The sequence below is a fragment of the Ursus americanus genome, chromosome 1, assembly GCF_024610735.1.
Source record: "Ursus americanus isolate L20-20 chromosome 1, mUrsAme1.1.p, whole genome shotgun sequence".
Lineage (NCBI taxonomy): Eukaryota > Metazoa > Chordata > Mammalia > Carnivora > Ursidae > Ursus > Ursus americanus.
This window is the reverse complement of record NC_142127.1, coordinates 50,793,591-50,814,627: the sequence shown is the minus strand read 5'-3', so window position 1 is coordinate 50,814,627 and position 21,037 is coordinate 50,793,591. Positions and strand designations below refer to the sequence as shown.

At 37.8% G+C, this 21,037-nt stretch overlaps 1 protein-coding gene across 2 annotated transcripts in view; it reads right to left on the bottom strand.

Annotated features, from left to right (window-relative positions):
• The window catches only part of MAP3K20 (mitogen-activated protein kinase kinase kinase 20), a 170,028-nt gene that overhangs the window by 75,787 nt on the left and 73,204 nt on the right, over nucleotides 1–21,037 (bottom strand). For both annotated transcript variants that reach the window (XM_045779685.2, XM_045779680.2), the window contains exons 3-4: nucleotides 13,209–13,296; nucleotides 232–333 (exon numbers count right to left, since the gene is read on the bottom strand). In XM_045779685.2, the coding sequence (XP_045635641.2) occupies nucleotides 232–333; nucleotides 13,209–13,296 (190 nt within the window). The remainder of the gene's footprint in view (nucleotides 1–231; nucleotides 334–13,208; nucleotides 13,297–21,037) is intronic.

Sequence of the window (21,037 nt, the reverse complement as noted above, 5' to 3'; positions counted from 1 at the left end):
ATAGAACTGCTGAACCACTACACTGCACACCCGAAGCAAATGCAACACGGTACGTTACATAACTACACTGGAATTAAAACATCTGTACGGAAGTTGCAGAATTCTTGCTACTTGTCGTCTGGAAAAGGAGCATCTAGAGACACAGAGTAACCAATCTTCAACCTTAGGTCCCCACGTCGCGATGGGAACAAGTGCCCGCCAACTGTGTAAGAATACAGGAAGCTTTATTACCTTTGGCTACATCAGTGGCCCAGGTCATAATGTGATCCATGTCCATCTCTTCACTTCTGTTACTATTAATGTAATCATAGAGTGATCCCAGAGAAGCATATTCTAGTTTCAAAGGAAAAGAGAAGGATACAATTAAAACCAAGGTACATTTCAGAAAGAAGACCGTGTAGACCTGAAACTAGTATGTCAACTCCATCCCATTGAAAAAACACAAAACAATAAAAAATAAGACTTTAAATTCTCATTGGGAAAATGTGTTAAAGAATTGACCAAAGGACATTAAAAGCACATAAAAACTGTTCCATGCTCAGGTTTCTAAAAGTTACTATCCTCCTGAAAAGAAATTTGTTAAAGACAAGACCCCTGACAGAATGAATGGTAAAACTTCAACTGAGGACGAACTCCAAGCTATCCGGATGGCACTGAGAAACACGGGGAGGTGCGGACGTGACACACGGTGCGGGGATCTGACACAAAGGCAGGCTGCGTACAGGGATTTCTTTAAAAACTCATCCTAATGAGATAGAGAAGATTAAAATACACAAGCAGAGCATTTATGTGACAAGGAAAATAAATCAATCCTTTTGCATCAGGATTTAGAAGAGCCTTCAAAACTTACACACACACACACACACACACACACCGAAGAAAGTGAGAAATTCCTTTAAAAATGGCTTTGAGAGCATCTGCCTTCTGCTCAGATCATGATGCCAGGGTCCTGGGATCGAGCCCCACACTGGGCTCCTTGCTCAGCAGGGAGCCTGCTTCTGCTTCTGCCTGTTGCTCCCCCTGCTTGTGCTCTCTGTTAAATAAATAAATAAAATCTTTTTAAAAACGGCTTTGAGATATAAATTACATACCATAAAATTCACCTCTGTCAGTGTACAATTGAGGTGATTTTCAGTAAACTGACAGAGCTGGGCAACCACCACCACAGTCCAATTTTAGAACCTTTCCAGCATTCTGAATGGTTCCCTTCTGCCATTTGCAGTTAAGCCCCCTTCTCAACCCCAGCCCTGCAGTCTGATTTCTGGCTCTCCAAATGTACCTTTTCTGGATAGTTCATATAAATGGAATCATACAATATGTGGCCTTTTGTGTCTCACTTCTTTCTCTTCACAAGATGATTCCAAGGTTCGTTCATGCCATAGAATGTATCAGTACTTCAGTCCTTTTTATTGCTGAATAATAGTCCATTGTGTGGATTTACCACAATTATTTTATTCACTCACCAGTCAATAGACATTTGGGCTATTCCTGGTTTTTGGCTATTAGGAACAATGTCCTATGAACACTTGTGTACCTTTCTTTGTATGGAAGTATGTTTTCATTTCTCTTGGGTAGGTTCCTAGATGTGGAACTGCTGGGACATATAGTAAGTTCATATTTAACTTTTTAAGAAACTGTCAAACTGCTTTCCAAAGAGGCTGTACCATTTTATACTCCCACTAGCACCCTACGAGGGTTTCAGTTTCTTCACATCCTTGTCAGCACTTGGTACTGTCCGTGTTCTTAACCACAGCCGTTTCAGTGAGTATAATTTTAGCAGCATCTCTTATTGTTAATTGCACTTTCCTAGCGACTAAAGGAGTTGAACATCTTTTCACGTGCCTATGAGCCCTGAGTATATATTCTTGGACAAAACGTTTATTCAAATAGTTTGCCCACTTTAAAATTTGGTTGTTTTATTAATACTGAATTTTAGGAATTCCTTATTTATTCTAGAAGCAGGTCCTTTATCAGATTTATGATTTGTAAGCATTTTCTCCCAGTCTGGAACTTGTCTTTTCATTCTTAACAGCATCTTTCAAAGACCAGAAATTCTTAATTTTGATGACGTCAAATTCATTTTCTCTTTTATGGATTGTGCTTTTGGTGTCATATCTAAGAACTCTCTGCCTAACTCAAAGGTAAAATGATTTTTTCCTATTTTTCTTCTGAGAGTTCTACAGTTTTAGCTCTTACACTTAGGTTTATGACCCATAATGGGTCTATGACCTATCTTTTGTGTGTGGTTTAAGGTAAGAATTTAATATCATTTTTTTTTACATGTGGGTTTCTAATTGTCCCAGCACAATTTGTTGAAAATACCTTTTATATCAATCAATACTATCTTTTACTATCATTGAATTGTCTTGGCACCTTTGTTGAAAATCAATTATTAATCAGCGTGAGACTTCCCCCCCTAAATTCTTAATTTTGTTCCACTGGCTACATGCCTGTCCTTGGCTGATAGTGCTCATATCCTTATGTACTACATCGCTGATCACTACAGATTTATAATAAGAATTGATATGAGGTATCCTAAGTCTTCAACCTTGGTTCTTTTAAAATTCTAGGTCTTTTGCATTTCTTTGTGAATTTTTGAATCCCCTTGTAGTTTCTTATTTTAAAAAACCTGCTGGGATTTAGATAGGAATTGTTTTGAATTTATAAATCAATTTGGGGAGAATTGCCATCTTGACAACAATGAGTCTTCCAAACCACGAACAGGTAATGTTTCTCCATATTATTGAGATCTATAGTTTCTCTCAGCAATGTTTTATACTTTTCATGGTAAAAGTCTTACACTTCTTTAATAAATTTATACTCAACTATTTTATTCTTTTTGATACTACTGTGAATGAAACTGTATTTTTTTAAGATTTTGTTTTTAAGTAACCACTACACCCAACATGGGGCTCAAACTCACCAGCCCACGATCAAGAGTCACATGCCCTACTGACTGAGCCAGCCACGTGCCCTGAACGACATTGTTTCTTAATTAGTTATTCATTTGCGGATTCCTTGGGATTTTCTACATACAGGATCATGTCATATAAGACAGTTTTATTTCTTCCTTTCCAGTATGGACTCCTTTTATTTTTCTTGTCTAATCGTGCTGGCTAGAACATTTACTATAGTGTTAAATAGATGTGGCAAAAGCAGAACCTCACTGCCTTGTCCCCAGTCTAAGGGGAAGAACATTCAATTTCACCATTAAATATGACATTAGCTGTGAGTTTTTGTAGATGCTATTTATCAGGCTGAGAAAATTCCCTTCTACTCCCACTCTACTGAGGTTTCTTATGATAAACAGGTATTGTACTATGCCAAAAAGTTTTGTCTTTTTATTCTATTATCTATTATAGTGTCTTATGTTAATTGATTTCAGATGTTAAACCAACCTTGCATTTTTGGGATAAATTCCATTTGGCAATGGTATATTATCCTTTTTACAGGTGGCTGGATTCAGTTTGCTAACACAGCTCTTCCTTGACTTACAACGGGGTTACATCTCAATAAGCCCATCATAAGTTGAAGATATGGTTAAGTTGAAAAATGCATTTAGGGGCACCTGGGTGGTGCAGTCAGTTGGACATCCGACTCTTGGCTTCAGCTCAGGTCGTGGTCTTGGGATTGTGGGATCAAGCCCCGTGTTGGGCTCTGTGCTCAGTGGGGAGTCTGCGTGAGGATTCTCTCTCTCCCTCTGCCCCCCCCTCAAATAAATAAATAAAATCTTTAAAAAAAAAAAAGAAAGAAAATGCATTTAGTACACTTAACCTACCAAATATCATAGCTTAGCCTAGCCTATCTTAAACTAAGTGCTCAGAACACTTAGATTAGCGTATAGTTGGGCAAAATTATCTAACACAAAGCCTATTTTATAATGAAGTGTTGAATACCTCATGTAATTTATTGAATACTGTACTGAAAGTGAAAAAACAGCATGGATAGAATGGCTGTATGGGTACAAAATGGTTGTAAGTCTATCAGTTGCTTACTCTTGGGATCATGCGGCCGACATGAGCTATGGCTCTTTGCTGCTGCTGCCCAGCATCACAAAAGAACATGGTACCACATATTATTAGCCCCAGAAAAGATCAAAACTCAAAGTCTTAAGTACTGAAGTACCGTTTCAACTCAATGCATATTGCTTTCACACCAACATAACGTCAAAAAATTGTAAGTCGAACCATTGTAATCTGGGGACCTTCTGTATGTAGTTAAGAATTTTTACATCTATGTTCATGAGGGATATTGGTCTATAGATTTCTTTTCATACTATGTTTTTGTCTGGCTTTGGTACTGGGATAATACTGGCCTTATTGAACGAGTTAGTAAGTGTTGCTTCCCTTTTATTTTCTGAAAGAATATGGGAAGGATTGGTGTTATTTTTTCCATAAAGATTTGATAGAATTCACCGGTACAATCATCTGGGTCTGGGCTTTACATTATGGAAATATCTTAAATTACTAATTCAAATTTCTTTACTTATTATAGGTCTGTTCAGATTTTGTTTCTTCTTGAGTCAGTTTTGATAATTTGTATCTTTATAGGAATTTGTTTATTGAGTCTAAATTGCCTAATTTGGTGGCATAAAACTGATGACACCATTCCCTTATAATCCCTTTAAATTTCTGTAGAGGCCATAGTGCTGTCCTCTCCTTCATTTCCGAGTTTGCTAATATGTATCTTCTCTTTTTTCTCTTGGTCAATCTAGCTAAAGGTTTTTCAGTTTTATTGATTTTTAAAGACCAAATTTTTAGTTTCAATGATTTTTCTCTATCATTTATCTGTTTTCTATTTTATCATGTTCTGCTCTCATTTTTATTATTTCCTTTTTTGGGTTGCTCTGGGTTTATGTGGATCTTTTTTGTAGTTTCTTAAGGTTGAAGCTTGGACGATCAATGTCAGACCATTCTTTTTTTGACACAGATGTTTAAAGTTATAAATTTCCCTCTAAGTATTATTTTACCTGCCTCCTATAACTTTGTTATGTTGCATTTTTTCATTTTTCTTTTTGTCCAAAATATTTTAAAGTCTATTGTGATTTCTTAAGTATTTAGAATATTAGAAATGTGTATATTTCCAAAATATTCGGAGGAATTTTGCAGATTTCTTTCTGGTGCTGATTCCTAACTTAATTTTATTGTAGTAGGAGAACATACATTGCAGTATTCCGATCTTTTTAGATGTATCAAGATTTATTTCATAGCCTAACTTATGCTATGTTCTGAAGAATGTTGGATATGTACTTGAAAAGAATATGTCTTCTTTGTTGAGTAGTGTATTCTATGTTTGGTGAGTTAGGTAGACTTGATTGTTTGTCAAGTCTTCTATACCCTCACTGATTTTCTGTCCAGCTGTCCTATCAATTACTGAGAGTAGACAACAATCAAGTATTGTTGAATTACCCACTTATCCTTTAAATTCTGTCAGTTTTTGTTTTATGTTCTTTGGGGACCTGCCGTTAGGTATGTATACCTTTACAATTGCTGTATCTTCCCAATGTACTGATACTTTTATGATTTATGAAATGACATGTTCATCTCTAATATTTTTTTCTCTTAAGTCCATTTTGTCCGAAATTAATACAGTTACTCCCAATTCTTTCATTGTTACTGTTTCCATGGTATGTCTTTTTCCATCCACTTACTTTCAACCTGTGTCTCTGAATCTTAAGTGTGTCTCTTGTAGACAGCATATAGTTGGAGCTTGCTTTTTTATCCAGTCTGACAATCTCTGTCTTTTAACTGGGAAGTTTAGATCATTCACATTTAATGTAATTATTGATATGGTTGGATTTGATTTTGCCATATTGTTTTTTACATGTCTCCTGTCCTTCTTGGTCATCTGCTCCTCTTTTACTGCTCTTTGTGTTAATATTTTTTATTTATCATTTTAGTTCCTCAGTTTATTATTTTTTTTCTTATTTCTTGAGTGGACTTAGCAGTGGCTAAAGGCAATATAAAATGCCCCTTAATTTAGTACAATCTACTTCAGCTTAACACTAACTTAATTCTAATAAAATACAGAAACTTTTCTCTGATACAGCTCTATTCCCTCCCTCATTTTTATGCTATTATGCTAAAATATATCTACATTTTTTAAAAATTTATTTATTTGAGAGAGAGAGTGGAGGGGGAGGCGCAGAGGGAGAGGGACAAGCAGACTTCGTGTTGAGTGCAGAGCCCAACACAGGGCCCAATCTCATGACCCTGAGATCATGACCTGAGCCAAAACCAAGAGTCAGACACTTAACCAACTGAGACACCCAGGAGCCCCATCTACATTTTTTAAGTAAACAAAACAGTGTTCTAATTATTGCTTTATACAATCTTATGTTTTTAAGGATGTTAAGAGAAGAAATAAGAACAAATATATCCATGGAGATTTTATATTAACCCACATATTTATCATTTCCAGTACCCTTTATTTTTCCTTTAATTACTATCTGCTGTCCTTTTCTTTCTGCCTGAAGAATCAACTGCCTTTAGTATTTCTTATAAGGCAGAACTAAGAGCAACAAATTCTCTCATCCTTTATCCAAGCACATCTTTGCTTTATTTTCATTTTTAAAGATAATTTTTGCTGGATATAGTTTTTTTCTTTCAGCATTTTACATGTCTACAGCTTTTGGCCATTATTGTTATAGATATGAAGTTAGTCACTAATCATATTGTTGTTCCTTTATAGGTGAGAAGTTGTTTTTATTTACTACTTCCAAGATTTTCAATTTGTCTTTAACAACACAGTTTGACTACAATGTGTGTAGGTGTGGGTTCTTTTGCATCTATCCTACTTAGAGGTTCATTGAACTACTCCAGTATGTAGATGAATGCATTTTATCAAACTCAGGGAGGTTTTTTGGCCATTAATTCTTCAAATACTTTTCTGTTTTTTCCATTTTCTATTTTTATATTTTTCTACCCTCTTCCCTTTCTGCTACTATACATTAATTGGTACACTTGATGTTGTCCATAGGTCTCTGTGCTTCTGTTCATCCTTACTCAAATTTTTTCTCTTTCAGACTGGATAATTTCTATTGGCCCAGTTTTAAGTTCACTGATTTTTCTTTTCTTTGCTATCTCAAATCTGTTGTTAGGTCACTCTAGAGAATTTTTCATTTTTATCATTTATCATTGACCTTTTCCACTCCAGAATTTCCATGGGGGGTCCTATTTTTTTTAAATTCGATTTGCTTGATGAGAGTCTCTGTTGCTTGATTCACTGTTTTTTGTATTTGTGTAATTTTTATTTGTACATCAAAATTATTAATAGCCACCAAATAGCATAAAATTACAATGTAATCTTAGATGAACAAAGGAATGGTAAAGAAGAGCTTTAAGTTCTACTATGAAATAGTTTGGTCCTATGTAACAATGAAGGCATTACAAGTCTATACTACCACATGATCTAGACAAGTAAGCTGCCTTCTATAAATGAAAATATCACTGGTGATACACCATTCAAATAGTTTTTGGTTACTAAAATAGCATTTAGTAGAAGATTCTCTCAGTACCTTTAAGAGTTACTGTAGATGCCAAATATAACGTTCACCCCCACCGCCAAAAAAAATTACTCCTCAGAAAAGAGGGAGTCACTAAGATACTTCTCAAATCTCTCATAGGGTGCTCTCTCAATTACTTTATTTTGTACAGCAAAACATATTTGGGGGAAAATATCAGCGGGAGATTATCTTAATCAAAGGCAAATGTTAAAGGCTTATCAAGTCACCCATATGAGTGAGAAACAAAAAGGAGGAGGCAACAAAACTTACACAGACAGAATAATTACTTCTGGACCTATGAACTCTCAATTGCAACTGTGGGAAGTCCATGAAAACAAGTCTTCTAAAGATCACTTAAAAAAGCATTACAATTATGGTTACACATATTCCCTATGGGACTAAACTATCCAACAATCCTAATGTTATGCCATTGGGTATTTGAAACTTGAGATGAATATCCAGAGATACCTCATAGAGAAATCCAAAACCTACTGTATTTTGAACATCTAAGGCTACAGTGAAGATGCTTTCGTAATACTGTGATTTATATTATGAAATATGTGTCTGTCTTCTTCCTGTTTCTGAAACAAAGCTCCTAAAACCGGTGGAATTTTCTAAGCAATAAGAGTAATGGGAGCACCTTTTGTTATAATATTTGGTCTTTGTCCTTGGTTCCTCAAATAGCTCCAAAGCCATCAAGATGAAAGGAGTGTCTTGTATTCATAACAAGCCCCTTTCAACCATATCTGAGTTTATGTTAATGAAGTGGCTTTTGGAAAGCCCCTAAGGATGGGAGCTATTCTCCAGGAGAACCAACAACTGTGATTAGAATCTCCCCCACACACACATACACCTTTGGGGAGGGGAGAGGGCTGGAGGTTGAAAATCACCAACCACCAGTGCTTAATCAACGTGCCTATGTAATAAAACATATACAAATCCAAAAGAATGGGGTTCAGAGAGCTTCGAGATTTGTGCTGGGAGGGCTCACCCCAAACTCCAAAAGGACAGAAACCCCTGCGCTCAGGACCCTTCCGGACTTCACCCTATGTTATTTCTTCATCTGATATCCTTTAATATCCTTTGTAATATATCAGTAATCTAGTAAGTAAGCTGTTTTCCGGAGTTCTGTGAGCTGCTCCAGTATGATCAAATCCAAAGAAAGCATAGGGGGAACATCCTATTTATAGCCAGTAGTCAGAAGTACAGGTGACAACCTGAACTCGAAACCGGCATCTATTGCGGGGGCGGGGGGGGGCACTCTTGTGAGACTGAACCCCAACCTGTGGTATCTGGCGCTATCTCCAGGTAGATCATGTCAGAAGTGAATTAAACTGCAGAATACCCAGATGTGTCACAGAATCACTTGGTGCGGGAAAGCTACCACACACTTGGCCAGAAGTGCCCGAAGTGAAGGACTGGGAGTGGAGGAGACACACAGCATGGTGTTTTTCCATTAGAGATGTACTCTGAAAACCATGTTAAAATCATTTAAAAATGGATTCAGATAATGAAAAAAACCACGGATACAGAAGATACATTATGAAATGAAATTGCTTCGTGAATGTGAGGGTGCAGGAAGGGCAGTACTATGATACTATTTCCTATAAAACAGGATCCTTAAATATGTTGGTAGGTAAACCATTTTAAAAGGGCATATAATTCTTTCATCCTTTTGGTCTTCTCATTGGAAATTAAGGACCCACCTTATTTATACACACATGATTATATGCTTTACAAACCACTTCACTTCTCCCTAGAACAGTTTATTGGACTTTGGTATAAAGTATTTGTTTTAATTCTTTTAAAAAAGGGTCATTAAGAACCATATTAAGGAAACATTTCCTTTTGATTTCTAAGTTAATTTTCCCCTTTTAGTTTTATGGCAACCATAGCTGGTTTTGAAAAATGTAAACATATATTCAGTCTTGTTGAAATAAATACCATTATCACAAAATCTCTTTATAGTAAAATATTACCAAGCAAGCTTTGTTTGGATTATAACTAAGAGTACAAATGAATTTAGGTAAAAGTCTGGAATTTGTTATAACAAGACGTGACATTTATTTCTAATTGGCTAATAAGAAAAGACCAACACAATATCAAAACATGCAAATTAGAGGTGTCTGAGACTGAAATAAATCAAGATTGAGTTCAAGGAAATGAGATCAGGCACTTAAAAATTAATGTTTTCCATGTTGAGTTTTAATGAGGATTTGGGCCTGTCGAAGAATCATACAGTACTAGTATCCTCTCTCAGAGTAGTGATAAGAGGTCATGTAGAATCAGTTAACAGATTTAAGAGGTTGACAGCAGCCCTAGAGCACAAAGATGGAATTCCCCAGGCCTCTGAGACTCTCGACCACCTTCCTCTGGAGTCCTGGGAGTCTGGACCCAGTCTGCCTCCAGATACTTTGTGCACCGCTCCTCTCCAAACTGGCTCCAAGAGAACGACCTGACCCAGTGTCTAACGACCCTACCTTCCTTCCCAGGAGTCATCTCACCATTACACTCCCAGCCATTAAGTATTTGTGTAAATACTTGTCAAGGGAAAAAAAAAAAAAGATAAAAGAATGGGAGTAGTACAGAATTAAGAGGTTTCCAAAGATAAAAGAAAATTTGACCCATTATTGTATTGTTGCTTTTGGAGTCTGAGGTTCTAGTCCCTCCATTTCTTTGTAGATCTAGGGGGAAGATGCTCACTTGCCCTCCAAGGGAAATAAGTGGCAGCTGCCTCTTGGACTCTTCCCTGGGTCCCCCGTAAGCAGGTTTTCTAAATCTGTAATGAAAAGTTTTGGCACACATGCATGCACAGGTGCACACACACGCACACACACTCCCACCCAGAAATCATCTATTCTAGTCCCCTCATCGGCGTAGGAGAAAATAGAGACACAGATCATCAGAGACCCATCTATGCAGCTTTGGCAGAATCATGACAAGACTCACATCTCCCAATCCCCATACCAGTGACATTCTATTCCGACACTCTGATAAATCATTCTTTCAAGTCCTCTGTCTGAGTGCCAACAGCTGCTTGCTGCAACAGCCTTTTCTATTAACAAACTCAAGTGTAATGGATTCAAGCCATTCAAGTTTCCCCCCTCAGAGCCCCAACAACTGAGGAAGACGACAGAGTTCAAACGAGGGGGGCCAGCTAAGCTGGGTGATCAAGTTCTCTGCGCCTGTTTGTCTCTCTTTTCTCCCCATATTAAGACTTATTTGTGTTCATTTCAAGAGGAAGAAGAAGTGCTATCAGCCGCAGCCCATCTGAGCTCCCAAACTAGGCTCAGTGGGCAAATGGACTGCTTCCGCCCCTGCACAGAACAGTTTGATGCCCAAGCTACAGGCGGTTGTTTGAAGAGTTCAGATATTTCTTTGGTAGATACTTGTAAACATACAAATAAAATTAGTATCTCTAGAAGCAAAACTAATCTTATCAGATTAATACATTTCAAAACACCAAAGCTTGGTTAAAGTGTCTTTAATAATCAACCTCACAGGTCAATAAAGGGGCTATAAATACATAATTTACTATTACCGCACAGTTGTGAAACTCGTGTGGTTTTAAAGAAATGTTTAGTGTTAACAGTTGCTTATTCCTGGCTCTACAGGGAAACAGGTATCGATCTAAAAAGAACTAATCGATTATAACCAAAGATCTGGGGTAGTATAGATATGAGCAGGGAATGCTAGCGAGGTGCATTAAACCGAGGACTGGCTAGTTAAGCTTACTCCTTGGATCCTCTCTTCCTCTCTTGGGTGAGAAGACCGGGTTGAGTACGCTGGCTAACAACGAATGCGTTTCATATCCTCCTGGGACTCAGAGTAAACTCTTGGAAAAAGGAATCCACACCATGCCTTAAGTGCCCTTTTCTATTTCTCATCCTCACCTCAAGAAACTACAAAACTTCACAAATAGTCCGTTGAGTTCATTAAAGCTAAAGTCTTCCACTCAAAAGCATTAAATTAGGTCAAGGGTACAAAACTAGAAGCCCAGTTTCTCATCTCTTTGGAGCACCACACTTTCATCTTCAAGAAAAGAATAACTTAAGCCACAAACAAGCATCAGAAAACCGGATTCAGAGGCGCTTGGGCGGCTCAGTCCGTTAAGTGCCTGCCTTGGGCTCAGGTCATGATCCCAGGATTCTGGGATCGAGCCCCACATCGGGCTCCCTGCTCAGCGGGGAGTCTGCTTCTCCCTCTCTCTCTCTCTGCTCCTTCCCCCACTCCTGCTCTAGCTAATAAATAAATAAAATCTTTAAAAAAAAAAAAAAGAAAAGAAAACTGGATTCAGATTTTTAAGGTAAACCTAACTAGTAAAAAGTAAATACGACGGACTAGGAAAGGGGGAGCAATATGGTAACGGGGTCAGAGACAGGGTTTAACTTTAAATCAGAAATACGACTTAAAAGATTAAACGTGGTTTACACCCTAACAATATAACCGATTCTTAGGTATTCGGGTTAATAGGAAATGTACAGATTCGAAATTGAAAGCTGACACACTACCCCGTTTAGGCGTCAATCTAAACATAGCTGAATGTAAGAACTTAGGTAAAAATGCTGTTTATCAGAGTAAAACCTTGTTAAACGGCCTGCTGCTCGAAGGTGGAAATAACAGCAACCACGTTCCTATGAGGGTAAGAACCAGTGTGCTCAGCCTTCTGGAACCTTGCCCATACATAAGAAGAGGAGCTTGTATAAAATCAACCTGAGAAATTTATACTAGTGGTTCTACCACTAGCTGGATGACCCTGGGAAGGGTGCGTAAGTTAGAGTTTCAGTTTCTTCTTTCTAAAAATTATTTATAGAAATTATTTAACCTATCTCATGGGGTCATTGTAAGCCTTAGAAGAGATCATTTATAAAGAGTACCTAACCCAAAGCTCTTTATTGAGGATGTTTTGTTGTTACTCTTTGTAAAGACAATCTAAGTTGTTAACACTACGGCAGAAGAAGACGGGTTCATCTTTTAAGGTTTTCTTGTTTGTTTTGTTTTAATCAAAGAATTGTCAAAATAAAGAACCTGACCAAAGTTATTTATCATACAATTGTACGTTACACTCATTGTGAACCCAAAGCCGCTCATTGTATTGTACAAATACGAGTACAAAGTATTAAAAATACGTGTCTTTGTTTTTATAGGGCAAAATTTTCTGTGTGCTCCTCTTTGGAAAGGGTATTCCCATCAGTTATAAGCTGCTGCTCCAAGTTTGATAATTTAGATCAAGGTCATTACTGACCCAGATGACCAAACCTGAAAAATACTGTTCTCATGTCAGAGACCTTGAAGAAAGAAGGCTCTAATGGGATTAAAATACCTTGCAAAGAATTACAACAGAACAGCTCAAGAAATCTTAATTTGTAAAAGGTCACAGAGTTACAAAAAACATCACTCATTTCAGCTAATTAAATGAAATTTTAGTTAAACGGCACCTTTAAATATTGGTATTGCAGCTGCGAGTGCATTTAAATAGCATTTACGCAGATATAATTAGCACAATTAAACATGGGTAGAAGTGGAAACACCATTCTTAATTATATTGATATAATCAGTTTTATTAATGCTTTATAGCAACAAAAGTGACATCTGACAGTAGCACACAATTCATGACTGAACCTAATATTAAGCGTTTTAGCATATTAAGGAATCTAAAGCTAGGTAATTGGGGAAAGAAAGAAGTCAAATAATGCGTGCCTACCTGTGACGATGCCATAGTTGGGAGGTTCGAGAATTACTCCATAAAACTGGATGATGTTTCTGTGACTGAGGACACTGAGTATTTCTGCCTGTACGAAAATCAAATACAGAGTTACTAAGATTTCACATTTATAAAAGTCTCATAAAATAGGTGTCCCATTCCATCTCCTCTTACAAACATCCACAAAGATGGATCTGTGCTCGACAAGTATGGGATGCTGACAGAACTCTGTCTTTAGCAGCCTTCTTAAAGGTGAAGAATTTCAGTGGAAGCTTTCTGGCAATTTAAAAAGGAAATGGGCTGGAAGGGGCAGCCGCAGGGGTGCGTCGTGGCAAGGCCGCAGAACAGCGAGCGCAGGAGGGGGGAGGCGAGGCTGGAGGCCATATCCGTTTACAGAAAAGCCCTCCTCCTAATAGTCGAACATGTTTTTTCTGCATCGTGTCTCTTGTGGGAGACTTAACACTGAACTCCTGGTTGGATGAACAGTCATGACAAAATGAACAGAGGATTTCTTAACTATTACTGAAACAGGTTCAGGTAACACCCATTTATCTTATTTAACCATTCAACATATATTCTTGCTCTTGTACTGTATGCAGCAAGGCCCTGGAAAGGATGTAAGGGTGGGTTCCTGACCTTTAGGAGTGATTTGGGAAGGAGGGAAGCCATACTTTACATTTGAAATGTATTAAATACCAGAAAACTCTGTTGCAGAGTGACATCATAAAAAAAATATTAAACTTGATTTTATAAATGCAAAAACAGATACTGCAGTGTGTAACTTCTAATGTCTGTAAGGACATTCTCTAACTAAATCACATGTACTTACTACTTTCGTGGAATAAAATATGGCAAATCAGGAATTACAAATACAATTAGATACCAAATCACTTAGGTACAAAAAAACTTAATATTTTTAAATGAAAAGCATGTTATTGGCAGTAACTAAATAGGAGATTTATAATTCCCTATTCCAGAAAGGGTAGTCATCAAGACGATAAGCAGTTAAGGAAAATGAACTGGGCTTGGTTAGAAAGAGGACTCCCCTTTGGGAATCTGCAAAATGTAAATTAGTATTATTTGTTACAAATTTTTTGTCACAGGATAAGAATTGAGATTTCATTAAAAACACTGTGAAACTTGTTTTTAAGGTGGTATAACTAGGTTCAAGACAGGTTTAAGGGTTGCCATGGGGTCAATATGGAATCAAAAGAAAGGAAAATTACTGACTGGATGAGACATTTATCAAGGCTTCTTTGTTACTGTTTTTCTTTTAGTGATACAGGCGCTGAAGGGGGCTATCAAAACACTTCTCTCACATTCCCTGAGTGCCTACTGTGTGCAGAAGTTCTGGGTTCATCAAATGACCTTCTTCCCATAGTTCAGTTTTCTAAGTATAAAGAAAATGCATTAATTGAGCAAGACAGTTATTCATCCGGATGGCAATTCTATTCTCATTAAGAAATAACAAATGGGGCGCCTGGGCGGCTCAGGCGTTAAGTGTCTGCCTTTGGCTCAGGGCGTGATCCCGGCGTTCTGGGATCAAGCCCCACATCAGGCTCCTCCGCTGGGAGTCTGCTTCTTCCTCTCCCACTCCCCCTGCTTGTGTTCCCTCTCTCACTGGCTGTCTGGCTCTCTGTCAAATAAATAAATAAATAAAATCTTTAAAAAAAAAAAAAGAAAGAAATAACAAATGAACTTTGCCCTTAAAACAGAGTTCATTTGAGGACACCTGGGTGGCTCAGTCAGTTAAGCATCTGCCTTTAGCTCGGGTCATGATCCTGGGGGTCCTGGGATTAAGCCCCAAGTAGGGCTACCCACTCGGTGGGGAGTCTGCTTTTCCAAACTCTGCCCCTCACACCTCTTATGCTCTCTCACACTCTCTCTCTCGCTCGCTCTCTAGTAAATCAATAAAATCTTAAAAAAAAAAAAAAACAGTTAATGTGAAGTTTGGAAAACATAAGCCCCCCTATTTTTAAGGCAGATCAACTCTTTGTGAGTAAAGTATTAGAATTCAACGCAAGTAGGGTGGCACAGTGGTTAAGCGTCTGGTCTGCCTTCGGCTCAGGGCGTGATCCCGGCGTTATGGGATCAAGCCCCACATCAGGCTCCTCCGCTATGAGCCTGCTTCTTCCTCTCCCACTCCCCCTGCTTGTGTTCCCTCTCTCGCTGGCTGTCTCTATCTCTGTCGAATAAATAAATAAAAAAAACCTTTAAAAGAATTAAATGCAAGTAAAGCACTAATGTCTGGACCGGTATTTATCAAAATAGGGAAGTGTTATCCTTTGGTACGTTTTGGTGTATTCTTTGGGGTATCTGAATTCTGTGACCATTAAAAATGCTTATATCAAGGGGTGCCTCACTGTCTCAGTTGATAGAGCATGTGACTCTTGATCTCAGGGTTGTAAGTTCCAGCCCCATGTTGGGTGTAGAACTTACTTGAAAAAGAAACAAAAAAAAGAATATTCTAAATCTTTGGATGACCATTTTATAATTCAGCACCACATGGGCTTTTCAATATTCCAGCTAATTTTCATGTTTACATTTAAGATACTGCCACGTGATGCCTTGGAGAGACAGAATTTATCTTTCAAAGTGCTGGTAAACATACGCAGATGTTAAAATAACAACCATTATCTTGTGTCCCATTGTTATGCTCATTTAAAATTTTTTTACAGTTAGGAAAAACTAAATTCTTGCGGTATAATTTGTAAGTAAAAGACATTTTCACAGAATAAGACTTTAGGTTCTAATTTAACAAACTAAGAATTTGATTTAACATTATAAAAACAACATAGCGCTACAGAGTGTTGTACTAGTTCCATGGAAATGGTCTTATAATAAGCAGAGAGAGACTAAATAAGTGGTATTTGCAACAAAGGAAGATCAAGTCATATCATGATATACCGACTCAAGCGAGCTCCAACAGAAATACCTGTGGGATTAACAAGTGCCTGAAACCTGTGCCGTATAGCAATCCGGATCTGCCAGCAAGCGGACGTGCTCGGGCTCTCTAGATTCGCCTTTACAGGCACCCGCTTGCCAACAGTTCGTTAGTGCAACTATTACAGGAACAAAAAGCTTTTCTTTACATTGTTGTTTTCCAGATTTATATTTTGGAATACTCTAGCAAATGGACTGCCCATCAGAATAATGGATTAGTGGTTTAAAAAGTTCACTGTTATAAAGGAAACATAACTAATGATGAAGACTAAATATAATGATCCATTGTGCCCCCCAAAATATCTTTTACGCTATCAACATCAACAAAAGCCATTTATTTTCAGTAAATGTAATTTGATGAAGATTGTTCATTTTAGTTATGTTGACTTTATACTTTTATTTTACAAGAGCTATAAGCGTAAGGAGTGCCGGGGCGCCTGGCTGGCTCAGTCGGCAGAGCATGGGACTCTTGATCTCGGGGTTGTGAGTTTGTGTCCCATGCTGGGTGTAGAGATTACTTAAAATCTTCGAAAAAAAACACATAAGTCGTTCTTAGTTTTATGTTGTGTATACTTAAGATACACCGAAATAATAATTTTAATCAACATTAGAAATACAGATGACTCAATATTTCTATATAAAGAATCTATATATTTCTCAGTTTGCAAAATGCCATTCTAGGAACTCAAACAGAGATGTGTATGCCAGTGCTCTGCGCAGCGTTACGCACTATAACCAAAAGGTAGAAGCAGCCCGAGTGTTATCAACTGATGGGCACATAAACAAAATGGGACATAAAAATACACTGGAACATCAATTTAGCTATAAGAAGAGATTAAGTTCTGATACATGTTACAATACAGATGAACCTTGAAAACATTGTTAAGTGAATAAGCCAGACACAAAATGACAAATATCCCATGACCCTTCTTTTATAACGTATCTTGAACTGTCAAACTCAGAGATAAAGAATGCAGGTTAGAGCTTCCACCTGTGCTGGAGGAGGAGGGAATGGGGAGCTGCTGCTTAATGTGCAGAGTTTCTGTTTGGAGTGATGAAAAAAATTTGGAAAATTTGGAAAAAAATTTGGATGTACAACACTGTGAATGCCATTAATGCCACCAGATTGTACACTTAAATATGGTTAAAATGGCAAATTTCAGGCTATATATATTTTACCACAATTAAAAAATGTTTAAAAAAATGCAGTCAGAATGGCTAAAATTAACAAGTTAGGAAACAACAAATTTTGGCAAGGATGTGGAGAAAGGGGAACCTCTTACACTCTTGGTGGGAATGCAAGTTGGTACAGCCACTTTGGAAAACAGGGGAGGTCCCTCAAGAAGTTAAAAATAGAGCTACCCTATGACCCAGCAATTGCACTACCAGGGATTTACCCCAAAGATACAAATGTAGTGATCCGAAGAGGTACCTGCACCCCAACGTTCATAGCAGCAATGTCCACAATACCAAACCATGGAAAGAGCCCAGATGTCCATCAACAGATGAATGGATAAAGATGTGATACACACATACACACACACACACACACACACAATGGAAAACTACTCAGCCATCAAAAAAAAAAAAGAAATCTTGCCATTTGCAACGACATAGATGGAACGAGAGGGTATTACACTAAGTGAAATAAATCAATCAAAGAAAGACAATTATCATATGATTTCACTTGTATGTGGAATTTAAGAAACAAAACAGGGGAGCATATCAGAGAGGGTGACAAACCAGAAGAGACTCTTAACCATAGGAAACAAAATGAGGGTTGCTGGAGGGGAGGGGGTGGGGGGATGGGGGTAGCGGGGTGATGGACATTAAGGAGGGCACATGATGTAATGAGTACTGGGTGTTATATGAATCAGTGAACTCTACCTCTCAAACTAATAACACACTATATGTTAATTAACTGAATTTAAATAAAATTAAATTTAAAATAGAGCTCGCAAAAAAATTTTAAAAAAGCTATTCTAGACTTTTGTAGAGATGATCATATTCCCTCTCTCTATATTTATATACACATACATACATATACACAATAATCATCTCAAAGTCACAGAACTCAAGGTCTAATATCCTTGGGTAAATAAGTACTCTTCCAGATTAGGATTTAAGGAAGAAAAGTCTGTGACAGACTATAGCAATTTTAACTCTGGCTCAAAGACTCTCCATAAAGGGTCCCAATCTGATATAGAAGCGAGGTAACCACAGTCCATCCATAAAAATGTCCTTGTCAGAGTACAAAAATGCCTACCCAGATGCTGCGTTTGTGGTAAGACATGCGACTGCTCCTACTGTTTCCAGCCCGGTTGGTTTCTTCCTCTTTCCCTCCCATCTACCCTCCCTTCCTACCTCTTTGATTACAGGCATTTCAGTGAACAGATCAAGGGGGAGGAGGTATTTTGTTAGATTTTATCTGGCCTTTCTATATGTTTATATGGACCGATGAGCCATTAGCTCAGTTTGCCATGTTTTCAGAAGTCAACCAGCATACAGATTCCAAATGGCCAATTCAGAGAGATTAAGAGAAGTTAAATATTATAATTTAAATTAAACTAAATTTAACTAAATATCATAATTTAAATTAATTTAAGGGAATTTAAGTTTTAATCCTCTTCCTTTAAAGTACTTGCAATAGTCTTAAAAGATGATTTTAAATCAATTAGTATCTTCATCTTCAGAACAATCCCTTTCCCTCAATTGAAAACTTATTTTCTCTTTTGGCAAAATTGCCTTTTTGAAAAAAATTGAGATATAATTGACACACAACATTATATTAGTTTCAGATGCAAAACGTGATGATTCAATATTTATACATACTGCAAACTAACTGCCAAACTAAGTCGTTAACATCCATCACCACACGTAGTGACAAGTTCTTTTCTCTTGTGACGAGAATTTGAAGACCTACTGCCTCAGCAACTTTCGACTATATAATACAGTCTTATTAACTGTAGCCACTATGCTGTATATTACATCTCCATGACTCATTCTATAACTAAAAGTTTTTCAACCTAATCCCAAATTTAAATTTAATATTGGAGAGCTGCCACAAAATCCTTACAGATTCTGTTTTTAAGGCTTGTTTTACATTTTTTACATTCCACTGATATAGTCTATATGTATTTATGTGATAAATATATACGTATCTTGTTTTAAGTAGGCTCCATGCCCAGCATGGAGCCCAACGTGGGGCTTGAACTCACGACCCGGAGATCAAGACCTGACCTTAGATCAAGAGTTGGATGCTTAACCGACTGAGCCACCCAAGCGCGCCTGTGATAAATAGTTAATGAAAGTGAGTTCACTTCCTTTTTAAAAGAAACTAAAGATACTGACAGCACTCTACTGATCTACAGACAACACTAACGAAAGAAATCGTTTCTGAAGACTCACATCGTTAGGCTGGCCGGCTCTATTTACATCTTCTCCTAGGAACAGGCTTTTCTCCCAGGTTGTCAACAGCTATTACCCTCCACGTAACAGCAGGATTGTATCCTTCTGTCTGTGATGTGATACTGACAACAAAGACAGTAGGTACAATAAAATCCAAGGTACACGTCTACTGTCCACGATGTCAGCTGCTCCTTCTTGCCCTCTGGTGCACGCGACACTTAAAGCATTCCAGGGACCCTGATCTCTGAGGTCCTCACCAATTCTAGGATTCTCTGACTCCATCGGAGTATGATAATAAAAAAAAGAAGGGGCTCATTCAACCATTCAAAGGAAGCAGTGTCCTTCACACTGTGCATTCAAGGTCAAAGGCGTTCTCCAAAGACAGCTCTGTCTCCAAAATACCAATATGACCCAGGATCAGTATATTCCCTCAAAGTTTAATAAGATAGGAAATGATCCCACACTTTTTAAAAGTAGAAATTACATATGTAAGAGAAACTGAAATAAAATATTAAATATGGTCATCTCTAGGTACCAGAATCATTAATGATTTTAAATTTTTATGTATTTCTAAAATTCTTTACAATAAACCTATATATATATTTTTTAAAAGATTTATTTATTTATTTGAGAGAGAGAGAGAGCATACACGAGCAGGGGGGAGGAGTAGAGGGAGAGGGAGAAGCAGACTCCCCACTGAGCAGGGAGCCCATGGGGCTCAGTCCCAGGACCCTGAGGATCGTGACCTGAGCCAAAGCCAGACATTTAACTGACTGAGCCACCCAGGCGCCCCTAAACCTATATAATTTTTTAATCACAAAAAGCAATACGTGCATGCAATATATATGACCAGAAAATACAAAATGAAAAATATTTATTTGCACGGAAATTCTGATTTTCTCTAGGATTGGATCAGGGAGAAGTAATACTCCTTCCTTACCTTCCCAGAACTACCCTAGACATATAAAAACTAGCTCAGTTAACTTCTGAGCCGTGAGTTTCTCCTGACGTGGGCCTGCAACAAATTAATGTTCACCTGGGTTATTCTTGAAGAAGGCCGCAGGTCCTGAGAGGCCATGAGACCGCAGAGGTGGGTGTTGGAAACTGAAATCTAGATTGATTTCAGTGTACTCGATATCTGTACTTTTATTAAATGATCTCCTCTCCCTTCTTACGTTTGCTTCTGTGGCCTGCTGCCCTAGACTGCTCATCTTGTCAAATGTCTAGTAGGATACCGCACGAGGGAGGAAGGTCAAATACTTCATCTATAGGAAGCACTCGATCTTCCCTGCAGCGTGAACGTACAGTATTGGATGATAATGATACTTAGTGTGTTTAAATAACTGCTATAGAGAGTCCACGTGAGTAAATGTTTACTCTGAACAGCAGAGTGGGAAGAGTAAAATGCCAGAGGGTGCAGATGTGCTTCGGATGCATTCTGTTCTTTCACACGCATCAGGGTGTTTCTAAGGCTAGTA